The sequence below is a fragment of the Nyctereutes procyonoides genome, unplaced genomic scaffold (genome assembly GCF_905146905.1).
Source record: "Nyctereutes procyonoides isolate TBG_1078 unplaced genomic scaffold, NYPRO_anot_genome, whole genome shotgun sequence".
NCBI classification, from domain to species: domain Eukaryota; kingdom Metazoa; phylum Chordata; class Mammalia; order Carnivora; family Canidae; genus Nyctereutes; species Nyctereutes procyonoides.
Window position 1 is genome coordinate 17287387 of NW_026575042.1, and position 20413 is coordinate 17307799.

Below are 20413 nucleotides of genomic sequence, written 5' to 3' on the forward strand. Positions count from 1 at the left end.
GGACTGTTTCTTCTATTTCTGTGAAGAATGCCTTTGGTATTTTTATGGGAATTGCATTGAATCTGTAGATGGCTTGGGTGGTATGGCCATTTTCACAGTATTTATTCCTCTGAAACTTGAATACAAGATGTCTTTCCATTTGCGTCTTCTTCCGTTTCTTTCAGCAAAGTCTTATAGTTTTTGTTGTATAGACCCAAGGCAATGCTGGTTTTGTAAAATGAGTTTGAGAAGTGTTCCCTTCTCAATATTTTGGAAGAGTCTCAAGAGGACTGCCATTAATTCTTCCTTAAATGTTTGGTAGAATTCACCAGTGAAGCTGTCTGGCCTTGGAGTTTCCTGTGTTGAGAGTTTTACTGACTCAGTCTCTTGAGTCATTATTGGTGTGTTCAGATTTTCTATTTTCCTGATTCAGTTTTGGTAAGTTGTGTGTTTCTAGAAATGTATCCATTTCTTATCTATATGTCTGTAGTATCAGCTGTGATGTCTCTTTTTTCATTTCTAAATTTATTTGAGCCTTCTCTCTCTTTTTTTTTCTTGGCCTAACAAAGATTTGCCCATTTTGTTTGTTTTATTGAAGCAGCAGCTTTTAGTTTCGTTGATTTTTTTTTCTATTGTTTTCCTGGACTCTACTTAATTTACACTCTGATTGTTACTATTTCCTTCCTTCTGCTAATTTTGGGTTTAATTTGTTTCTCTCTTTCTAGTACCCTGAGGTACAAAGTTAGATTTTTTATTTGAGATCTTTCTAATTTCTTAATATATGCATTTAGTTAGTGCTATAGACTTGCTTCTTTTTTGGGGGGGGGGGCTTGCTTCTTAGGGGCTTTTGGGCATCCCACAAAATTTGATATGTTGCATTTTCATTTTCATTTGTTTTGGATAATTTTTTATTTCCCTATTGATTTCTTCTTTGACTCGTAGGTTATTTACTGGTGTGTTATTGAGTTTCCAGGTATTGTAAAATCTACTCACATTTCTCCTGTTGATTTCTAATTTTATGTTATTGTAGAGAAGATAGTTGGTATGTCAGGTCTTTTTAAATTTGTTGAAATTAGTTTTGTGCCCTCTCATATGATCTGTTCTGGAAAATGTTCCATGTGTGCTTGAGAAAAATGTGTATTGTGCTGCTATTAGGTAGAATGTTCTATATGTCTCAGTTCAGTTGTTTTAAAGTATGGTTTAATTTCAATGTTTCCTTATTGATTTTTTTGTCTGGATGATCTATCCATTGCTGATAATGGGGTATTGAAGTCCTCTACTAATATTGTATTGACTATTTATTTCTCTTTTAAGATCTGTTAATATTTGCTTAATATATTTCAATGCCGAGAGGTTGGGAGAATACATATTTATTATTGTTATATCTTCTTAGTGTATTGACCCCTTTATCATTATATAATGACCTTCTTTGTCTCATTACATTTTTGGCTTAAAATCCACTTTGTCTGATATAAGTATAGTTATATCTGCTTTCTTTTGGTTACTGTTTGCTCAAAGTATTCTCTTCTACTCTTTCACTTTGAATCTGTGTGTTTGTCTTTGGAGGTGAGGTGAGTCTCCTGATGGCAAATAAGGTCTTTTTTAAAAAAAAAAAAATATCTAGCCAGTTCATGCCTTCTGATTGAGTTCATCCATTTACATTTAGAGTGGTGAAGACTTACTACTACCATTTTGTCTTATTTTCTGGTTGTTTTATGTCTCTATTGTTTCTTTTTCTTTGTGTTTCTTTTTTTTTTTTTTTTTAAGATTTTATTTATTTATTCATGAGAGAGAGAGGCAGAGACACAGGCAGAGAGAAAAGTAGGCTCCATGCAGGGAGGCCGATGTGGGACTGGATCCTGGGACTCCAGGATCACACCCTGGGCCGAAGGCAGGTGCTTAACTGCTGAGCCACCCAGGGATCCCCTTTCTTTGTGTTTCTATTTACCTTTTTAGGTTGGTGGTTTTCCATGATAATCTGCTCACTTTCCCCTTTTTTACAATTTTGTATCTTTGCTCTAGATTTTTTTTTTTGTGGTTACCATGAGGTTTCTATAAAGTGTCTCATAAATAAATAGTCCATTTTATGCTGATAACAACTTACCTTCATTTGTCTATACAGGGTCTGTCATTTTCCTCTCCGTCTTTTTATATTTTTGTCACAGATTATCCCTTTTTAATGCTGTGTGTTTATTACCAAATTGTAATCACTCTAGTTTTTTTAAAATGCTTTTCGCCTTTAGCCTTTATGTTATAGTTGTTTAAAACCTTATTCTAAAATAGAGTTAGAATTTTATGATTCTATTTATCACTTTACTTGAATTTTTGTGTACTTTTATCTTTTGTTTAAGGTAGAAGATCTCCTTTCAACATTTCTTGTAAGGTAGGCCTACTGGTGGTGAACTAGCTTTTGTTTGGGAAAGCCTTTATTTCTCCTTTTTGCCTGAAGGATAACATTGCTGAAGGACAGAGTTTTCTTGGCTGATGATTTTTATTTCAACACTTTGAATACATAATTCCTCTCTCTTCTGGCCTGTAGATTTTCTGCTGAGGAATCTGCTGATAGTCTAACAGGAGTTACTTTGTAGATTAGTTTCTTTTTCCCTGGCTGCCCTTAAGATTCTTTCTTTTGACAGCTTCACTCTAATGTGTCTTGAAGTTTTTTCACATTGATATGGTAAGGTGATCTATTATCTTCATGGACTTGTTTGTCTAGTCCTTTCCCCAGTTTTGGGAAGTTCTCAGCTATTATTTCTTTAAATAATCTCTCTGCCACCTTCCTCTTCTCTTGTCCTTGTGGTATACTCATTATTCTCATTGGCTCTTCTAATGGAATCTAATAGCTTTTATAGGGTTTCTTCACTTCAAAAAAATTTTTTTTTAGATTTTATTTATTTATTCATGAGACACACACACACACACAGAGGCAGAGACACAGGCAGAAGGAGAAGCAGGCTCCATACAGGGAACCCGATGTGGGACCCGATACTGAGACTCCAGGTAGATGCTTAATCGCTGAGCCACCCAGATGTTCCATTTTTAAAAAAATATTTTTAAATATAGAAGCTCTTTTCTCCTCTATCTGAAACATTTCCAGATTCCTGTCTTCCAGATCACTTATTCTCTCTTCTGTCTTATTTGCTGTACTTCTAGTGCTTTGTGGTGCAGTCTTTAATTTATTGAGTTCTTGAACCCCAGAATGTCTGTTTGGTTCTTTTTTTTAGAATTTCAGTCTCCTTCAGTTCTGACACTGAACCCTTGCTTCCATCACTTCCATGACCCTCCGTCTAATCCACACTCAGATGTATGGATGTATAGATCTGTATGATGTATAGATCTCTCACCACATAGAGACGTATAGATCTCCCGAGCATCGTGTTTTGCTGTGCAGAGGAAACCCTATTGGGTTACGGATGTCCTACTAGTTATAAATTGAAGGAGAGAGGCAAAGGGAACAACTCACACCACTGTAATGCTCAACTGTTTCTTAAAACACAAAATGAATATAATCAGATCCCTCTAATTCTGTCTGGTCTCAGAGCAGATTGGGGACAAAGTGGGTGGGATGAGTAGAACAAAGAACAACCTAGAAACCTTTTTTTCTAGAAAACGATTTTATGTCTATTTGATTAGAGAATCATTGAAGCATTTGTTCACTCTTAAGAATTTCTCTGAAATATCTAAGCAGAGATGTATTTTAGAGAATCGAGGCTGAATTGGAACTTCTGGTAAGTGATGTTCCTGGAAGTTTAAAAGTTTGTGGCCAAATATTTGGGATATATATTTGGGACTGGTAAATTCTTAGATGTTAGCTCTAAGTTCATTCATTTGTTCATTCATTCATTCATTCACTCATTCATCTACTGAGTACCTACCAGAACCCAGATTGCATTTTTACATGCTGAGGATCATGGCGAAGGTGACACATGTCTGTCCTCTCAAGAAGTTTTCAAGTTTCTAGTGGTGAAATGGATCATTACAATATAATATTATGGTCATTTAAGGACTTAAATATAATGAGACTATACAAAAAGGGGATGAGAAATCATTTGAGGGTGATCCAAGAAGTCTTCCTAATGGTGACTTGGAAAAGAGTGGGGTTTTTGGCAAGCAGATAGGGATGGGATCTGGAAATGGGCAGATACCATTGACAAAAAAAAATTCAAGCAGAAGGAATAAAATGAGCAAGGAAATGGCATAAGAGAGCCATGAGTTATATGAGAAAGGACAGATAGGAGCATTTGGTGTGAGCTGGAAGAGGAGAAGGCAGGGATGACACTGTGGGGGAAAATAAGGGCCAGTTCCAGAGGGGGCTTGTATATAATGCTGGAAATATCAGTTTTGTTCTATTGGACCATGAGGGGCTATTGAGAAATTCTGAACAGAGACGTGATGTAGTCAAATACAGGAATATTATTCTGTGGCAGTTTACAGTATGGCCAGAGGTAGACAAGCAATGAGTGTCATTTAGGAGACTCAATAGTCCAAGAAAGCAATGATCAAATAGGCTAATAGTGGTGGGATTAGAGGGGAGGAAGATGGATTCAATAAATATTTAGTAGAGAGAAGCCACAGAATTTTGTGTTGGTTAAATGTGGGACGGAATGGAAGACCAATAAAAGTGTGCATTTTCCTTTCAACATAGTGAGCGTTTATAATGTGCCAGCACTTTACACAGCTGATCACCATACCAGCTTGATGAGGTAGATATTGTAATTAACCTGTTTTACAGATAGGCCACTTGAAACTGAAACTAAATCTTGCCCAAGATGAATTAATAAAGGGTGAGCTGGGATTTAACTACACCAATCTGACTTGGAGGCTACCTTCCTAACCATGATGCTAAACTGCATCTCCCTGGTGGTTCTTTTTTCAGCAATGGCAAATCCAGGAATGGAAGCAATTTTGGGAGAGAAGGAGATGACTAAATGCCGGAACAGAGACCATTCTGGTTCCCATTTACCATAATATATAACTATATAAAATTTGTAAAACTATTTTTAACTCTTTGAGGAACCTCCACACAGTTTTCCAGAGTGGCTGCACCAGTTCACATTCCCACCAACAGTGCAAGAGGGTTCCCTTTTCTCCGCATCCTCTCCAACATTTGTGGTTTCCTGCCTTGTTAATTTTCCCCATTCTCACTGGTGTGAGGTGGTATCTCATTGTGGTTTTGATTTGTATTTCCCTGATGGCAAGTGATGCAGAGCATTTTCTCATGTGCATGTTGGCCATGTCTATGTCTTCCTCTGTTGGATTTCTGTTCATGTCTTTTGCCCATTTCATGATTGGATTGTTTGTTTCTTTGCTGTTGAGTTTAATAAGTTCTTTATAGATCTTGGAAACTAGCCCTTTATCTGATATGTCATTTGCAAATATCTTCTCCCATTCTGTAGGTTGTCTTTTAGTTTTGTTGACTGTATCCTTTGCTGTGCAAAAGCTTCTCTTGGTGAAGTCCCAATAGTTCATTTTTGCTTTTGTTTCTTTTGCCTTCATGGATGTATCTTGCAAGAAGTTACTGTGGCCAAGTTCAAAAAGGGTGTTTCCTGTGTTCTCCTGTAGGATTTTGATGGAATCTTGTCTCACATTTAGATCTTTCATCCATTTTGAGTTTATCTTTGTGTATGGTGAAAGAAAATAGATCTGCCCTACGACCCAGCAATTGCACTGCTGGGGATTTACCCCAAAGATGCAGATGCAATGAAACGCCGGGACACCTGCACCCCGATGTTTCTAGCAGCAATGTCCACAATAGCCAAACTGTGGAAGGAGCCTCGGTGTCCATCGAAAGATGAATGGATAAAGAAGATGTGGTTTATGTATACGATGGAATATTACTCAGCCATTAGAAACGACAAATACCCACCATTTGCTTCGACGTGGATGGAACTGGAGGGTATTATGCTGAGTGAAATAAGTCAATAAGTCAAAGGAGAAGGACAAACATTATATGGTCTCATTCATTTGGGGAATATAAATAATAGTGAAAGGGAATAGAGGGGAAGGGAGAAGAAATGGGTAGGAAATATCAGAAAGGGAGACAGAACATGGAAGACTCCTAACTCTGGGAAACGAACTAGGGGTGGTGGAAGCAGAGGTGGGCGGGGTGTAGGGGAGACTGGGTGGCAGGCACTGAGAGGGGCACTTGACGGGATGAGCACTGGGTGTTATTCTGTATGTTGGCAAATTGAACACCAATAAAAAATAAATTTATTATTAAAAAATTGTAAAACTAGCTTATACTGCTTTTTTTATTAAAAAAAAAGCTCAGCTGATAAATTCACCTGCTAATATACTTGAATATTTGCAGACTAAGACTTTAGCCTAATGCGCTAATGAAAGGATTACTTGTTGGGGTGTTTGTTTGTTTTTTTCTTCACATGGCAGTCATAACCAACTCTAAGTCAGCCAAGCATTTTTATCAGCTTTAATTTCTTTTGCTAATTAAGTGAGAGTAGGTGAAGAAACTGATTTAATTAGAAGGTGAAATTCAACATTTTAGCATCTTTTATGATTATAAGCAAAAGAAAGAAATTTGAATACAAATATGTCACTGGCATAGAAGTTCAGCTTCACATGCTTATGACCAATGCTCAGGGCCACCATACTCAAAACAGTCCTGTGCTTAGGGTTTAGGGCTCTGCGCTTAAGGTCATGAAATTCCTAATAATTTTATCTTAAAATTTGTGTTTTGGAAATGAAGTCTGTTGAGACAAGGAGCATGTATATTTGGGGCTTGGGAACCTCAGTTCATATGAGATCCCTCCAACTTCCTACTTCTCTGACATAGTTTCTCAGGCATCTCCTCCTGGCCCTGTGGCCCCTGGCTGTCTTCCAGCTCCACCTCCCTGTCCCCATGCCATCATTGCTACTGTTCTTTACCTGGTATAGTGTATGGGAATACAGACAAGGAGAGGATCAAGGTGTAGTATGTGCCCTGCTGCATCTTGGAGCGAGGAGAAAAAGAGGTTCTCCTTAACCAGGCTGGTAGCATCATGGTGCATTCAATGGGTGATTCAGTGGGGACCTCTTGCCCACCTCCAATCCAGGTACCAAGTACATTATAATGGAGGTTGCAATCTCTTGGAGGGTCTCCTGCCATCATTTAGACAATGGTCTATGGAAAGGAAGGTTGAATTCTTCACTCCCTGCTGGGGCCCTACACTTTCATTTTGTATTGAGCACTCCCAAAATTATGTAGCAGTCTTGTCTTTCTTTGTTATAAATGCATGGACTGAACTTTGTTAAATATGAATTCAGCAGATGTGTAAGTGCCTGTCATAACCATAGTGCAAGCCTACTGCCTTAGAAAGAAAGATGAAACATGAGATGATAATGTCTAAGATATGTATATTTTACTCATAATCACAAAAAACAAAGAATAATTAGCAAATTAACAAGTTAGTCTTATTTTGACTTCTGTGGTGAAGAATAATAATAAAAATAAAATAGTTCTCGAATATTACCTGGAGATGTCAGTATAGGTGAAAGTTGTATGAACTCTAGTTTGCTAAATCAAATTAAAAAAAAAGTGAAAATCAGATCTTTTTCTCAAAGTTCAAATAAGTTAAAGTTTATAAAGAAGTAAACAACTTCAGTGAAGTTAGAGAATTTGAATTAAAAAATAGACAAAATATTATAGAGAGTATTGAAGTATTTAAAGCATGCTAGCAACAATCTTGCTAATTGATTCCATTGTGTCTAGAATAGCTTTCTATTAGTGTTTAGTTGTGACATAAATAATATTCCCTTTAGTAAGCTGATTGACATTTCCTACCTCCAAATCACAGAAAATATTAGCATGTAATGTGTCAGTTAATTACTTTAAAAATTATTATAAACATCTTAAACCTCTAAATAACTGGGTTACATTTTATTTTTATGGCTTGTGTTTGGTAAGATACACACTACTCAAGTTGGGTTGATATTGCTGCATATGACACAGCTGCAAAAGGCCAGTCAGTTGTGACCCCCCTAGAAATCTACCTTCCACTTGATGCATCAGGGACTACATTCTCGGGATCCCTCTTTGTTTCACTTGACAGTGATTATAGAAAATAACCAGTTCACACAGGAGAAGATGACTAAATCCACCTGTCCTGAGCTCCATGCTCAGCCTGTAGCCCTTGCCTGACAGCCCAACTGCAAAGAGAACAATGCTACCTCCCTCTGCTTCCCAAACTTTTCAATACCTTTTTTTTTTCAATACCTTTTAAAAAGTCTTGGATTCAGAACTATGCTTGATGTCCATCTTATCCCAGGTGATCTTGGGTATGAACACCATGGTGGATGCGCAGTGGGGTTTAATCTTGACCCTCCACACCCTGTGGCCTGATCCCAACATTGACCAGAGTGCTGTAATCAACTGTCTTCTCTTAGGTGCCTCACTCCTGATGCAGAAACCCGCCCAGATATTATAGAAGTCAGCTCAATGATATCGGATGTCATGATGAAGTATTTAGACAACTTATCTACATCCCAACTGGCTTTGGAAAAGAAACTGGAACGGGAACGGAAGCGTACACAGAGGTACTTTATGGAAGCCAACCGCAATGCTGTCACATGTCACCATGAGCTGGCTCTGTTATCTCATGTAAGTGTACGTCTGTCAGTGTCTTCATGATAGACTATAATAAGGTCATCTGAAGTTGTTCAGGTTTATCTTAAGGGAAAATTATCTTAAGTTAGGAAAATATTAATTGCTATGTGCAGTATTTCACTATTGTATAGTTACATATTTACATCCCTTTCTAGACTTTAAAATTGTAGTCAAGATAAATGTTCCAATGAACTAACCCTAATTTATTGTATATTGCAAAACTAGGAGCATCAAAAAGATCCCTTAGTAATTTTTTAAGTTTATATTATGCTCTTTTTATAGATGGCAGTGAATATGTATATTTTATTTCTTTAGCAATCTGGTTTGGGAAATATGGATGAAATGTTATGTGTTAATCCAGATAAGGAAATAATAATTGGCTTAAAATTTTGTCCTTTTGCTTTTATTACTGTTTGTGGTGGTAATAATACTGCCTTGCTTCAAATAAGAATATATCCTTTCATTTTTCTTGCCGGTAACCTTTAAATTATTTTAACATTTAAGTTTATTTCTGAGCAGAACTTGAAAAAGGGGAAAGCTATAAATGTCCACATGTGCAAGTGATGCTCTTGTTGCTCTCTTGTTTTTCCCCTGTGTTTTTGTTGTATTATGACCCATGATCCGTCCAAGGGACGTTCAAGGGACCCTTGAACCTGGTAAATATTCTTTTCTTTCTTGGGCATGAGGCCCAAGGAAATAGGGTCATAACACCTATTCTTAATTAAGGCAGTTGGTCATCAGATTTCTTTCCAGGACCCTAAAGACCTGTTCTGCCTCAGCTGGGAAAATAATATAAGGAGTTGATTTCAAAGAAGAGACAATTATTTCCTTCTTTTCTGTTCTTTTTCTTTCTTTCTTTTCTTTCTTTCTTTCTTTCTTTCTTTCTTTCTTTCTTTCTTTCTTTCTTCTTTCTTCTTTCTTCCTCTGAGCTTCTTAGATAACAGAGTTTTCATCTAACTCCTTTCTATTAAAAAGAATGCACAACTCTATGGTGTGTTTGTCTTGACAAATTTGGAATCTGGAAGTTGAAGATTCAATAGAGTTTTCTTTTGAGGGGAAAAAACTCATCTCTATTGCCTTGCTGATCCCAGCTGTAGTTTCACAGAACAATCCTTAGTGATTATCTTAGGCCTTGGTTTATGTTTAGGAACATATAACTTAGGAAGAGTTATAGCTCTTGCTGAACACACTGAAATGTTATATAAAGCAAGTTAGAGCTCACTTTTCTTGTTATTTTATTACTTGACTTTGTAAAAAAGTAGGCAACAGTGAGAACACACACGCATGTTGCATGCAGAGTACAGTGTTCCCAGTAAACTAAAATGCAAGAGATTTAGCCATTTCTATATATCTTAAGTATTTGAGGCCTTCTATTAAGTTCTGTACTATAAACCTACTTAGCCAATTTCCAATTGGATATAAAAGAGTCAGTGTATGTTAGATTCCTGTAGCTGATATGGGGGTAGGCGGAGTTAGTTTAAAATCTAACAGCAGAAATCCTCTTATCTTTAGCAAAACACCTTGAGAATGACAGTTTTATTTATTTATTTGCTTCTCAGCTTTTTTTTTTTTTAAACCCTTACTGTGGAAAATTTCATACATTTACAGAAATAAAGATAGTACTTCGTGTAGGCACCCTCCAGCTTCAAGAATTTGCTACTTCGGGCCAGTCACATGCTGTCTTTATGCCCACCCACCACCCACTCCCTGCCAACCATAGGTTATTTTGAAACAAACTCAAGACACCATATCATCTTATCCATCAATCGTTCAGTATGTATTTGGGGGGCCATTTTAAGTGTAGAAATCTGGCTCTCAGGCCATGACTGGGTTAAACAAAGGGAGATGTCTATAGTTGATGCGGGAGTTTTGAGGTTCTAAAGGTTCTGTACTCATCCATAAAATAGGGGGAAAATATTACTTATTACAGAAAGCACTAGGATTAAATAACTTAATGTGTTTGAATAAACTGTGCAAATTAAAAAGTGGCACGAAATTATAAGATAGCACCAATTATATAAAATGAACAGTGATTATGTTAAAAAATAGTTGTTGATGCAACTCACTAATCTAGTACTAAGTGGTCCATTAGTGCTAAATCCCTGGGTGGTTTTCATGCAGTTAATAAGTATTTATTGAGCATATGCTACTAGGCAACCTTGATGCCCTCATGGAGCATTCAGTCTCATAGGGACCGTAGAGAAATGCTTTACTTCTAGGCAGAATTTATATTACTCCTTTTAAAGAACCATAAAATATCTTCTTTTGTACTATTTTATATATACTGATAATTTTTCATTTCGGACTAATCAAATGTTAGCTAAAAGGAAAAGTGGAGCTTTATTAAAGAACTGAGAAGGAAATATGATTACATTTCATCAAAAGACAGCATGTAGTTAATTGGCATTATCCTTGCTAAGTACCAATTATTATTTTTCAAAAACTTACATCTACACCATTGCTAATGGAAAAATTAGAGGTATAAAATTTTATGTCTTTTTTTAAGTATTGTTATAGTTTTATGATTATTTCATTTCAAATATAGTTTAACGTCTCCCAGAGCAGTTCATATCAACAATACAATTACATAATCCAATGATAAGCAATAGTCAAAGGAAAGAGAAATTAATGGGTGCAGTAGAACTTTATGAATTCTCAGCATTGATAAAGAGATCTATTGTGAATTGCTGGAATTTACAAATTAGTGAGTAAGAAAATAATTGATAAGAAACTTTATGAGCTTTTATGTCATGGGATGTATGCTATTTATGTTTTCACACATTAGGTTATTCTTAATTATGGCAATAGGCTAGGAAAGACAGGTATTAATATATGTTTCAAAAGGACAGAGAAGTCTTCACTAATAAAGTTCACTACTGTGTACTGTGGTTTAGACTCTATGAAAGAGAAGCAAGACTTTCTTTTTGAAGAAAGTTAAGCTTTCTAATTTTTATAATTCAAAGTAAGATATCACAAGTAGAGCAGAATTAAGAATAAGAATCAAGCAGAGAAAAATGAGGTATATTTTTTGCTTAAATATTGTAATAATAAAAGTATATTTTGCTGCAGAAGGTACTATGGCATTGTACTTGTCAAAATCATGATTGGCATGTTGGCATTATGCACGTGTTAAACACACAGAATAACTGCCCTTTTGGTGTCATCTAATACCCTCGGCAGAAGAATCGATTGCAGACATTTCTAAACAGTGCGCTGCTTAGATCTTTGCCAGCAAATGCAAGGATGAGTGTTGAAACCCAGCCTGGAAAAATCTGGATAATCAATAGAAAACTTCAATTTCATTCAGATTACGGGGATTGCATGGAACCTGCTGTAGACTAATACTAACATTGGTAAAAAAGCGTATTTCTAGGTGTATAAATGGAGCAGAGTTGAATGTACCAGGGAGACTGAAAGATAATGACGAAAGAAGCACGTTCTTGAAGGGTGAGTTTTGCAGGGATTTACCACTTCCAGTGATATTTGACTGGTACTTTTATCTTCACCACTTCTATTTTAAAGTTAAATAATTATTTCTTTTTACTAGTATAGTGAGTTCATTCTCTCTGGAGAACTTTCACATCCATAAGTCTAACAGGGAACAACATAAAAAAATTGAAAATGCTTGCAGTTTATAATTAATAATAGAAGAACAAAGATTTGTTGAATATCTTCTGAATGTAAGACATTGTGCTGGGTATTGTGACCATGTTAAAAAAATTTAAAGGAGTGATCTCAGTCATGAAGTGATGTATCCAGTATACTTGGGAAGCCAAGACATACATGCAGCAGGAAATCTGGGTAAATACCAAATGAGATCTCTGGTTGATATAATTCAGGGAGGCTCCCAAAACAAGCAGGGTATAAGACTGGGCCTTGAAACTAGGTAAAAAAGTCACTCCTGGATGGAAAAGAATAACAAAAGTGCATGAGCTCCAAATACACCAGCTTAGCTTACTTAGGACTACTAATCACATTTTAGAAATGGTATTGTTTTACGCTTTAACTTAATAGGCAAGAAAAGGTAAACCAAGAGAAGAGATTTGGCTAAGTTCACCAAGCTGGTTTGCTGCTTTTGGACCTTGGACTGAAAGTTGGACCTCCTGATTTATAATGCATATTTTGATATGTATAGTTTGGAAAGCTGGGGCAAGCAGGCTGGTGCTAGATGGCAGAAGTTTGTGAATACCTATTCAAACATAGTATTTGTGTTTAATCCTAGGTAGTGGGGACTAAAGCTTTGAATTTCTCCAAAGTAACTAAACCACCAAATTATCAAATTGAAGGCTTATTCTTCCTTATTGTTCATATCTCCTCCCTGAATTTTTTTTTTCCTGGTGGTTTCCATCTTATGTCTCTGAACACTCTTTATTCCCTCTTCCAACACTGGATTCTTAAATTTTGATGATCTGCTTCTCTTCTTGCTCTTCCCTTGAGTGAGCTCTGTCCAGTTCCATGGTTTGCCATTTTGTATGAATTTGGGTGAAAATTGGTTGTGCAAAATGGGAACTTTATTTTCTATAATCATGTATCACTTTGTTTTGAGCCACTTTTCCTACTGGTAGCAGAAAATGGTGGCTATAGCCGTTAACACTTATATCAGCTGTTCTAGTCTAAGTTTTTCTAAGGGCTCTCCTCTCTACCTCCCTCTTCCAAGATGGCAGCTGGATACAGGAACAAGGTTAGGTATCCTCGACCCAATGGGAGGGGGCTCTGTGCATTGCCTTCTTCTTTGGCCTCTGTTGACTTTTGATGAGGGAACATATCCTTGTGGCTTTGGGGGACCTATCATGGCATCCCTGGTTTGAAATGTCTGACAAATCCATCTTACCCTTCCAGTTCTCATTCTCATTCTCTCACATTGGGTCATTGCAATATCCAATGTTCTTAACTCTAGACTCCTCCTCAGCCCTAGCAGTGATTCAGGGTACCAGCTCTGCACTATCTACAGGGTTATCAGGAAATGTGTGTGTGTGTGTGTGTGTGTGTGTGTGTGTGTGTGTGTGTGTGTGTGTGAGAGAGAGAGAGAGAGAGAGAGAGAGAGAGAGAAGGGAGAGCCATTTGTTTATCACAATACTGTTGACTGCTACCGGCACTTAAGGGAAGCAGCCAGGAATGCTAATATTATGTATATTAGTGTGTATACAACAGTCCTACACAGAATGTATAAAGCAGAACCAGTAGGAAATACATATGATTTGTTGCAAGGAATTGTCTTATACAATTGTGGGCCTGGCTAGGTAAGTCCAAAATCCATAGAGTGGGCTGGCAGGAAGGGCAGGTTTAAATTCTAAACCTGTATAGGCTAAACCTGCTGTCCACAGAGTTTCTTTTTCATCTTGAAGAAGCCTCAGCTTAAAGACCTTCCAAATGATCAAATCCATTCTATGCAGGTTATCTAGAGTCATCTCCCTCCCTTTACTATCCTCTATGTGCCTACCAAGATCTTTCAAACACCACATCTGACCTGGATAACTTATCTCATGTTTAAGATGAGGAGTAAATGTTCCCATAGTGAGTCCTAGAAATGTGCTCTAAGCTTTTGGAGAATTACAAACAGGAAGATTTCTGTGATAGGCTCCTGTTGTCAAACTACTGAAATATAGAGCATATAATTATTATCCTAAATTCTGTCTACCTTGGGGTGGGGAGGGGAGAGACCAGCTGGTAGAGCATTTGTCAGCAAAGATTATTTTCTAAATCCACAATCCCTTTACAATTTCACTTAAAGAAGTGGAATTCTCATTGTAGTTTTCTAATACAGTCTGTATATGTTCTTGGCAAAAGTTTTTGACAGGCATTTGACATTTATCCTAAATTCTCAAATGTCTTTAAAGTTGACCACTTAAGGACTGAGAAGATATGCAAGTAACTGATTCTTATTTTCTTAGTGCAAACTTAAAACAAACTGTTGTGCCATTTATTTATCTGAGTTGTTTTATCTTTATTATACCATATGTCATTTACAATTGCTGAACACATCACAAAAGCCGTGTGTCTGCAATCCTCTGCTAAGAGATTAAATTTAGCCATGTAGAAAATGATGTATTTTAAAAGGACAATATTTTTGTGAACATCTTTGCTTTTATTGTCTGGTTAATTGTTGACTGAATTTCCCCCAAGGCTGTGACAATGCAACAAATAATGATGCAGTGAAAGAAGTATTGGGAAAAATCATGACTTGTTTTGGAAATGTTCTATACTTGTTATGGTTTAAGAAAATAAAGCAAGGCCTTTAGGCTCCCACACAGATACATATACAATTCTCACATCCACACCATATCTCCATCTTTGTTTATTGATATATAATTTACATATAGTAAGATGTACACATTTTAATTACTTAGTTTAATGACTTTTGACACATGGTTAATTTGCACCCAAAATCAGATTGGGAACATTTCTAGCACCTCAGAAATTTCCTTCATGCCACTTCCAATACAGTTCTCTGCCCATGGACAGACTATTAGGATTTCTGACACTATGGATTACTTTGACCTATTGTTTCTTCATATAATATAAATCACAAACAGTATGTACTCTTTAGCATCTGCCTTCTTTCACATGACCTAATGTCTATGAGATTCATCCATGATATTGTGCATAGCAGTTATTTGTTTATATTATTAGATAGTATTATGTTGTATGGATATATCATAGTTTATTCTCCTGTTGATGAATGTTGTATTGTTCCAGATTTGGGGTTTTACATACAACTGCTATGAACTTTCTTATATAAGTCTTCTTGTGCAGATAATTTCATTTCTCTTAGATAAATACTAGGAGAAGAATTTCAGGGTCATAAGGTAGTTGTACGTTTAACTCTAAAAGAAACTACCAAGCAGTTCTCCAAAATTGTACTGTTTAGCATTTTTAGGAGCAATGTTATGAGAGTTGCTCAATTGTTTTATATTCTTATAAACATTTGATATATTGTCAGTCTTTTAGATTTTAACCTGTGTAGTGGGCGTATAAAAGTATTTCTTTGTGGTTTTAGTTTACATTTTCTTGATAACCAAGGCTGCTGAGCACTTTACATGTGCTAATTGTTCATTTATATATCTCTTTGTGTGTGTGTGTGTGTGTGTGTGTGTGTGTGTGAAGTATCTATTCAAATCTTTGGCCATTACTTTATTGAATTATTTGTCTGTTTTTGTTGATTTTAGGAGTTCTTTATATATTCCACATGTGTGTTGTCAAATATATGTTTTTCCTAGTCTATGCCTTGACTGGTTTTTAATGATTTTTTTTTATGAGCAGAAATTTTGTTGAATTTTAATTTTGTTAAAGTCCAATTTACTTATTTAGTTTTTTGTTGTTGTTAGTGCTTTTTGTATCTTGTTAAAGAAATCATGGCCTATCCCAAGGCTGCAAAAATAGGCTCTTTTTTCTTTTGGTAATTCTTTCTGGTAATAGATTTTATGTTTAGGTCTGTGATCCATTTTGATTTAATTTCATGCATAGAATAATGAAGAGATTGAAATTTTTTTTCCCATATGGGTACCCAGTTTTCCCAGCATCATTTCTTAAAATGTCTAAAGTTTCCTTACTGATTTTACTACATGTCTTTGTTGAAAATCATTTAACACTGTATATGTGGATTTATTTCTGAACTCTATTCTGTTGCCTTTATCTGTGTATCTATTCTTAGGCCAGTACCACACTGTTTTGATTATTATAGACTTTTAATAAGTCTTGAAAGTAGGTTGTATAAGCGCTCAGATTTTGTTCTTCTTTGTCAAATTTGATTTGACCATTCTAGATCTATTTACTTTTAATTTAATTTAATTAAAACATTTTTAAGATTTTATTTATTTATTCATGAGAGACACATAGAGAGGCAGAGACATAGGCAGAGGGAGAAGCAGGCCCCATGCAGGGAGCCCAAAGTGGGATTCGATCCCGGGTCTCCAGGATCATACCCTGGGCCAAAGGCAGACACTCAACCACTGAGCCACCCAGGCATCCCAATTTACTTTTAATTTTAGAATCAGTTTGTCAGTTTCTTCAAAAAATAATGCTGCTATTTTGATTTCTCTCCTTTGTTTTAATATGGAGAAGAGCTTTGCCATACTTTGAAAAATCAGTGTTTTGTTTCACTTATTCAACAAAATTTATCCAGCACCTATTCTGGATAGGTGGAATGGATAGGTGGCTGGAATCCAGTGAGTCTGGGGAAAGAGTAGGATATGAGGATGCTACAGACCATGGTATAGAGTTGAGTGATGTGTGTTTTGAGCAAAGGGGTGACATAATGTTTTAAAATCATACAGCTGATTGCTGTGTATGAATTGACCACTGAGAGTCAAGAATGGAAGCAAGGAGATAGATAAAAGATGATGGTGATTCTTTTCCTTGATTTTTAATTCTTTGTTTACTGGCACTTAATCACTTTGGTATTTTGACACTGTGTATTAAGTGTGTGGTTTGACAAGAACTAGACCTTCCCTTCTGTCATTCTGTATTAAAAATAAAACAGTAAGTAGGGTTCTAATATGTGGGGTTTGTTCTTATTGATGCCACCTATGTCTAATTCCATACTATTTCATGCCTTAACCAATGCTGCTTGTCAATTGCATTTCTTGTTTTTTTGAGCAATCCAAATTAGAATGCCTTAAGACTTGACCACTTGATGATTCTCTGTACATGGTTTTTTCTAGATGTTAAATGGAATTACCTGATTCTGTCCTCCTTTAAAATGCTTTCAGAAGTATTCACACATACATTCAGTTCTTTTCCTTTATTAGCATGTAGTTTTGAAACAAAATGGTGGTCAGTCAATGTTGATGACCGTATCTTCTGTATTTTTAATAAGGGATACCTTCAGATTATGGTACTGTTTTCTTCATCCTTATTAGTGTTATTTCTTCTAACAACCTATCTTTGAATTCAGAATAATAGAGAACCTGTTACAGATACTAGACTATTTATGGGGTGGCAGTGAAATGCTATCAAGCTTGGTAAATTTGATAGTGGAATTTTCAATGGAATTGTAATAATTCGTCCACTAATTTACTTATTTTAAGACAGTTCATTAGTCTTGTTCTTGTGCTTTTAAGAAGTTCTAATTAAGAGAGTGTCATGATAATAGTGGGATCATCATTATATGCCTTTAATTATATTAAAGCAAAATTTTTGGCTTTGTATGAATATTTTTTAAAAGTTCAAAATAAAAAAAGTAGTATCCAAACTTGAAGAGAACATTTCCTTCATTATATAATATTTGTAAATTTAGTTATTTCCAGCACCTCTCACACCAGTTTTTCTGGTTTAATTTGAACATATTGCTCTTCTACTTGATATACAGAGCACAGGAGCAGGGAAATGCTTCAGGATTTCAGAAACAAAAAAGATAGTGATGTCAACCAAACAACTTTGAAGCTAAAAGATCCCCAGCTATCATAGTAAGGGACCAGGCTCCAAGCTTGCTTTTGCGGCCCACCGTTGTGTAGGGCAAAACCAAGTGTCTGAGAGTGAGGTCCTAGATAGGAGCCTCTCATGGCACCTGCTAAAGTGGTCAGACCACTTAGCTATGGCCTGGGTCAATGTGGCCCCTTCAGCCCTCATGGCCACACTGGATGATTTTCTTTTTTAAAGATTTATTTATTTATTTGAGAGAGAGACAAAGAGAGAGGGGGTGGTGTGTGAGTGGGGGGAGGGGCAGAGGGAGAGGAAGGGAGAGAGAGAAGCAGACTCCCTGTTGAGCAGGGAGCAGGATGCAGAACTGGACCCCAGGACCCTGAGATCATGACCTGAGACAAAATCAAGGATCAGACGCCCAACCCTCTGAGCATCCAGGTGCCCCTGGCTGATTTTTTTTTTAATGCTTTGAAATTTAGGGACTAAATTTATGCGCAATAATATATAGTCAATGACCTGTCTCCTATTTTGGATTTTCTTTGTGCTATCATTCATGAAAAGCACAGAATGTGGTTTGCCATTAAAAAGAAATCACCTCAGCCAGGTGAATTGCTGTCAAGCACTGGGTAGCCCTACATTTATGTATCTAAGGTCACAGTTATTAACCAAACAAAGAGAAGACACTAGGGAGAGACATAGCTCAAATACAATGACTATTTTAGAACAAAAGAGTGTATTCTTTATGGTTCTCAAGTAAAGCATCTATAGGATATAGTTAGTGTTATGCTTTATGTTTATTTTTTGCTTCTTTTTCTTTCTCCTTATAAAACATTCTGGGCAATTTAAAAAATTGCTCTAGTTTTAATAAAATAGGCTCTCCTAATTCTTTCCCTACTGTTGCAGTTAATTTAGGCAATGTCAGTCTGTTACTGTTAGAATTTCTATTCAACTGAAAATGTATTATAATCTGCTGCACACATAAAAAATTACATTATAATGAGCAAAACCGAGCTAAACATAATTGTGCCTATAACAGCACTGTGACAGGAAGTGTCTCCTATAATGGTGATGATTTCCATATCAGTGATAATTTTATTGTCTGATTTGCATTGTCTTCTTCTTGCTGCCATATTGATGCACAGAATGTGTCCATCCGTTCCTAGGAGATATATAGATGCCAAAAAAAAAATCTAGTTAACTGTCTCTCCTATTCCTAGAAAAATCTTAAGTAATTAGAAAGTACAAAAGATGGCAGCAGCCAAATTGCATCCCCCAAGACTACACCCCCCCACACACACACCCTCAACTTCCATTAATAGGTTTATGTACTTGCTGGAGGCAACTTTTGAAACTACCTTAATGGCCTCAACTCTTAAACTACCTTAATGGCCTCAACTCTTAGGTTAAAAACATTTAACTATCTTTGCTTTTGGCCAATGCCTACTGGGTTACAGAGGCATATTATCATTGCTGGGTGAGCCATCTCTAATACAGATGAATGGAGTTTTACAACTTCTCATAAGTGCAAAGGGGAACAAGGAAGGGAGACATTCACTCCTACTTATGGATATATCACCAAATAGTCTCTTCAGCTCTTAGAGAAGCATCATGATGTAGGATTCTGGAGAAATGGGCAAAATAAACACACACACACACACACACACACACACACACACACACACACTCAGAAGCTACAAAACCTACTCATTACATAGGGGAATTCACCTGGCCCTTTTCTCCCTTAGATCTCAATACAGCAACTACTTACTAAGTAATACTGTATACAAAACATTGTGCAAGGAATGGGGTGTTTGACAGGGACTAAAATAGCTCCCAGTTCAAGGAGAGAGTTGGTAATGAGTTGGGTACTTAAATATTTACAAGAAAAAACTCTGGAAATCACACTCAGGAAAATGCATCTACAGTGGTATATCATTTATGTCAAGTTCAAGAACTCTATAGATTTTTTTGAAGCAAAAACTGCTACAAGAGGTTATAGAAACAGAGGTTTTTAAAACTAAAACAACTATACATTCTACATTGCTGTATCATACCTTCCATGCTTACAGAGTTTGAAGAAGCATCTCTTTCAAAATGTGAATTTCCCCTTTATCAGAAGTTAAGCAAACACCCAATTATTTATGGATGCAATTTTGGTGGTTACAAATAACTTGATTTGCAGCCCAACTGGTTCTTGGGTATTGATTGCAAGTCAAAGCTCCTCAAATCTAAAATGCTTATATCAAGACTCACAGCTTCTTCTCACTCTTCATTCAGCCAAAGAAAAATATCTTATCCATGCCTGTTTGAAAAAGAAACAAAGCCTTTGCTCCAGTTTTGCTAGTTTTAGAGATTTATGGTTTCTGGCATCCAGTTGCATCATGCAATAAAGAATTTTATCAACTCAAAACTGATCTCTCCTTTTTTAAAAACATTGATAGCATTGACACATTTTGAGTGTATAGTCCCTATAGG

The 20413-nt window shown here is 36.3% G+C and overlaps 1 protein-coding gene across 1 annotated transcript in view; it reads left to right on the top strand.

Moving 5' to 3' along the window:
• Positions 1–20413, top strand: part of NEK10 (NIMA related kinase 10) — a 221021-nt gene that overhangs the window by 142497 nt on the left and 58111 nt on the right. The window contains exon 26 of the mRNA XM_055321516.1: positions 8359–8572. Coding sequence (XP_055177491.1) covers positions 8359–8572 — 214 coding nt within the window. The remainder of the gene's footprint in view (positions 1–8358; positions 8573–20413) is intronic.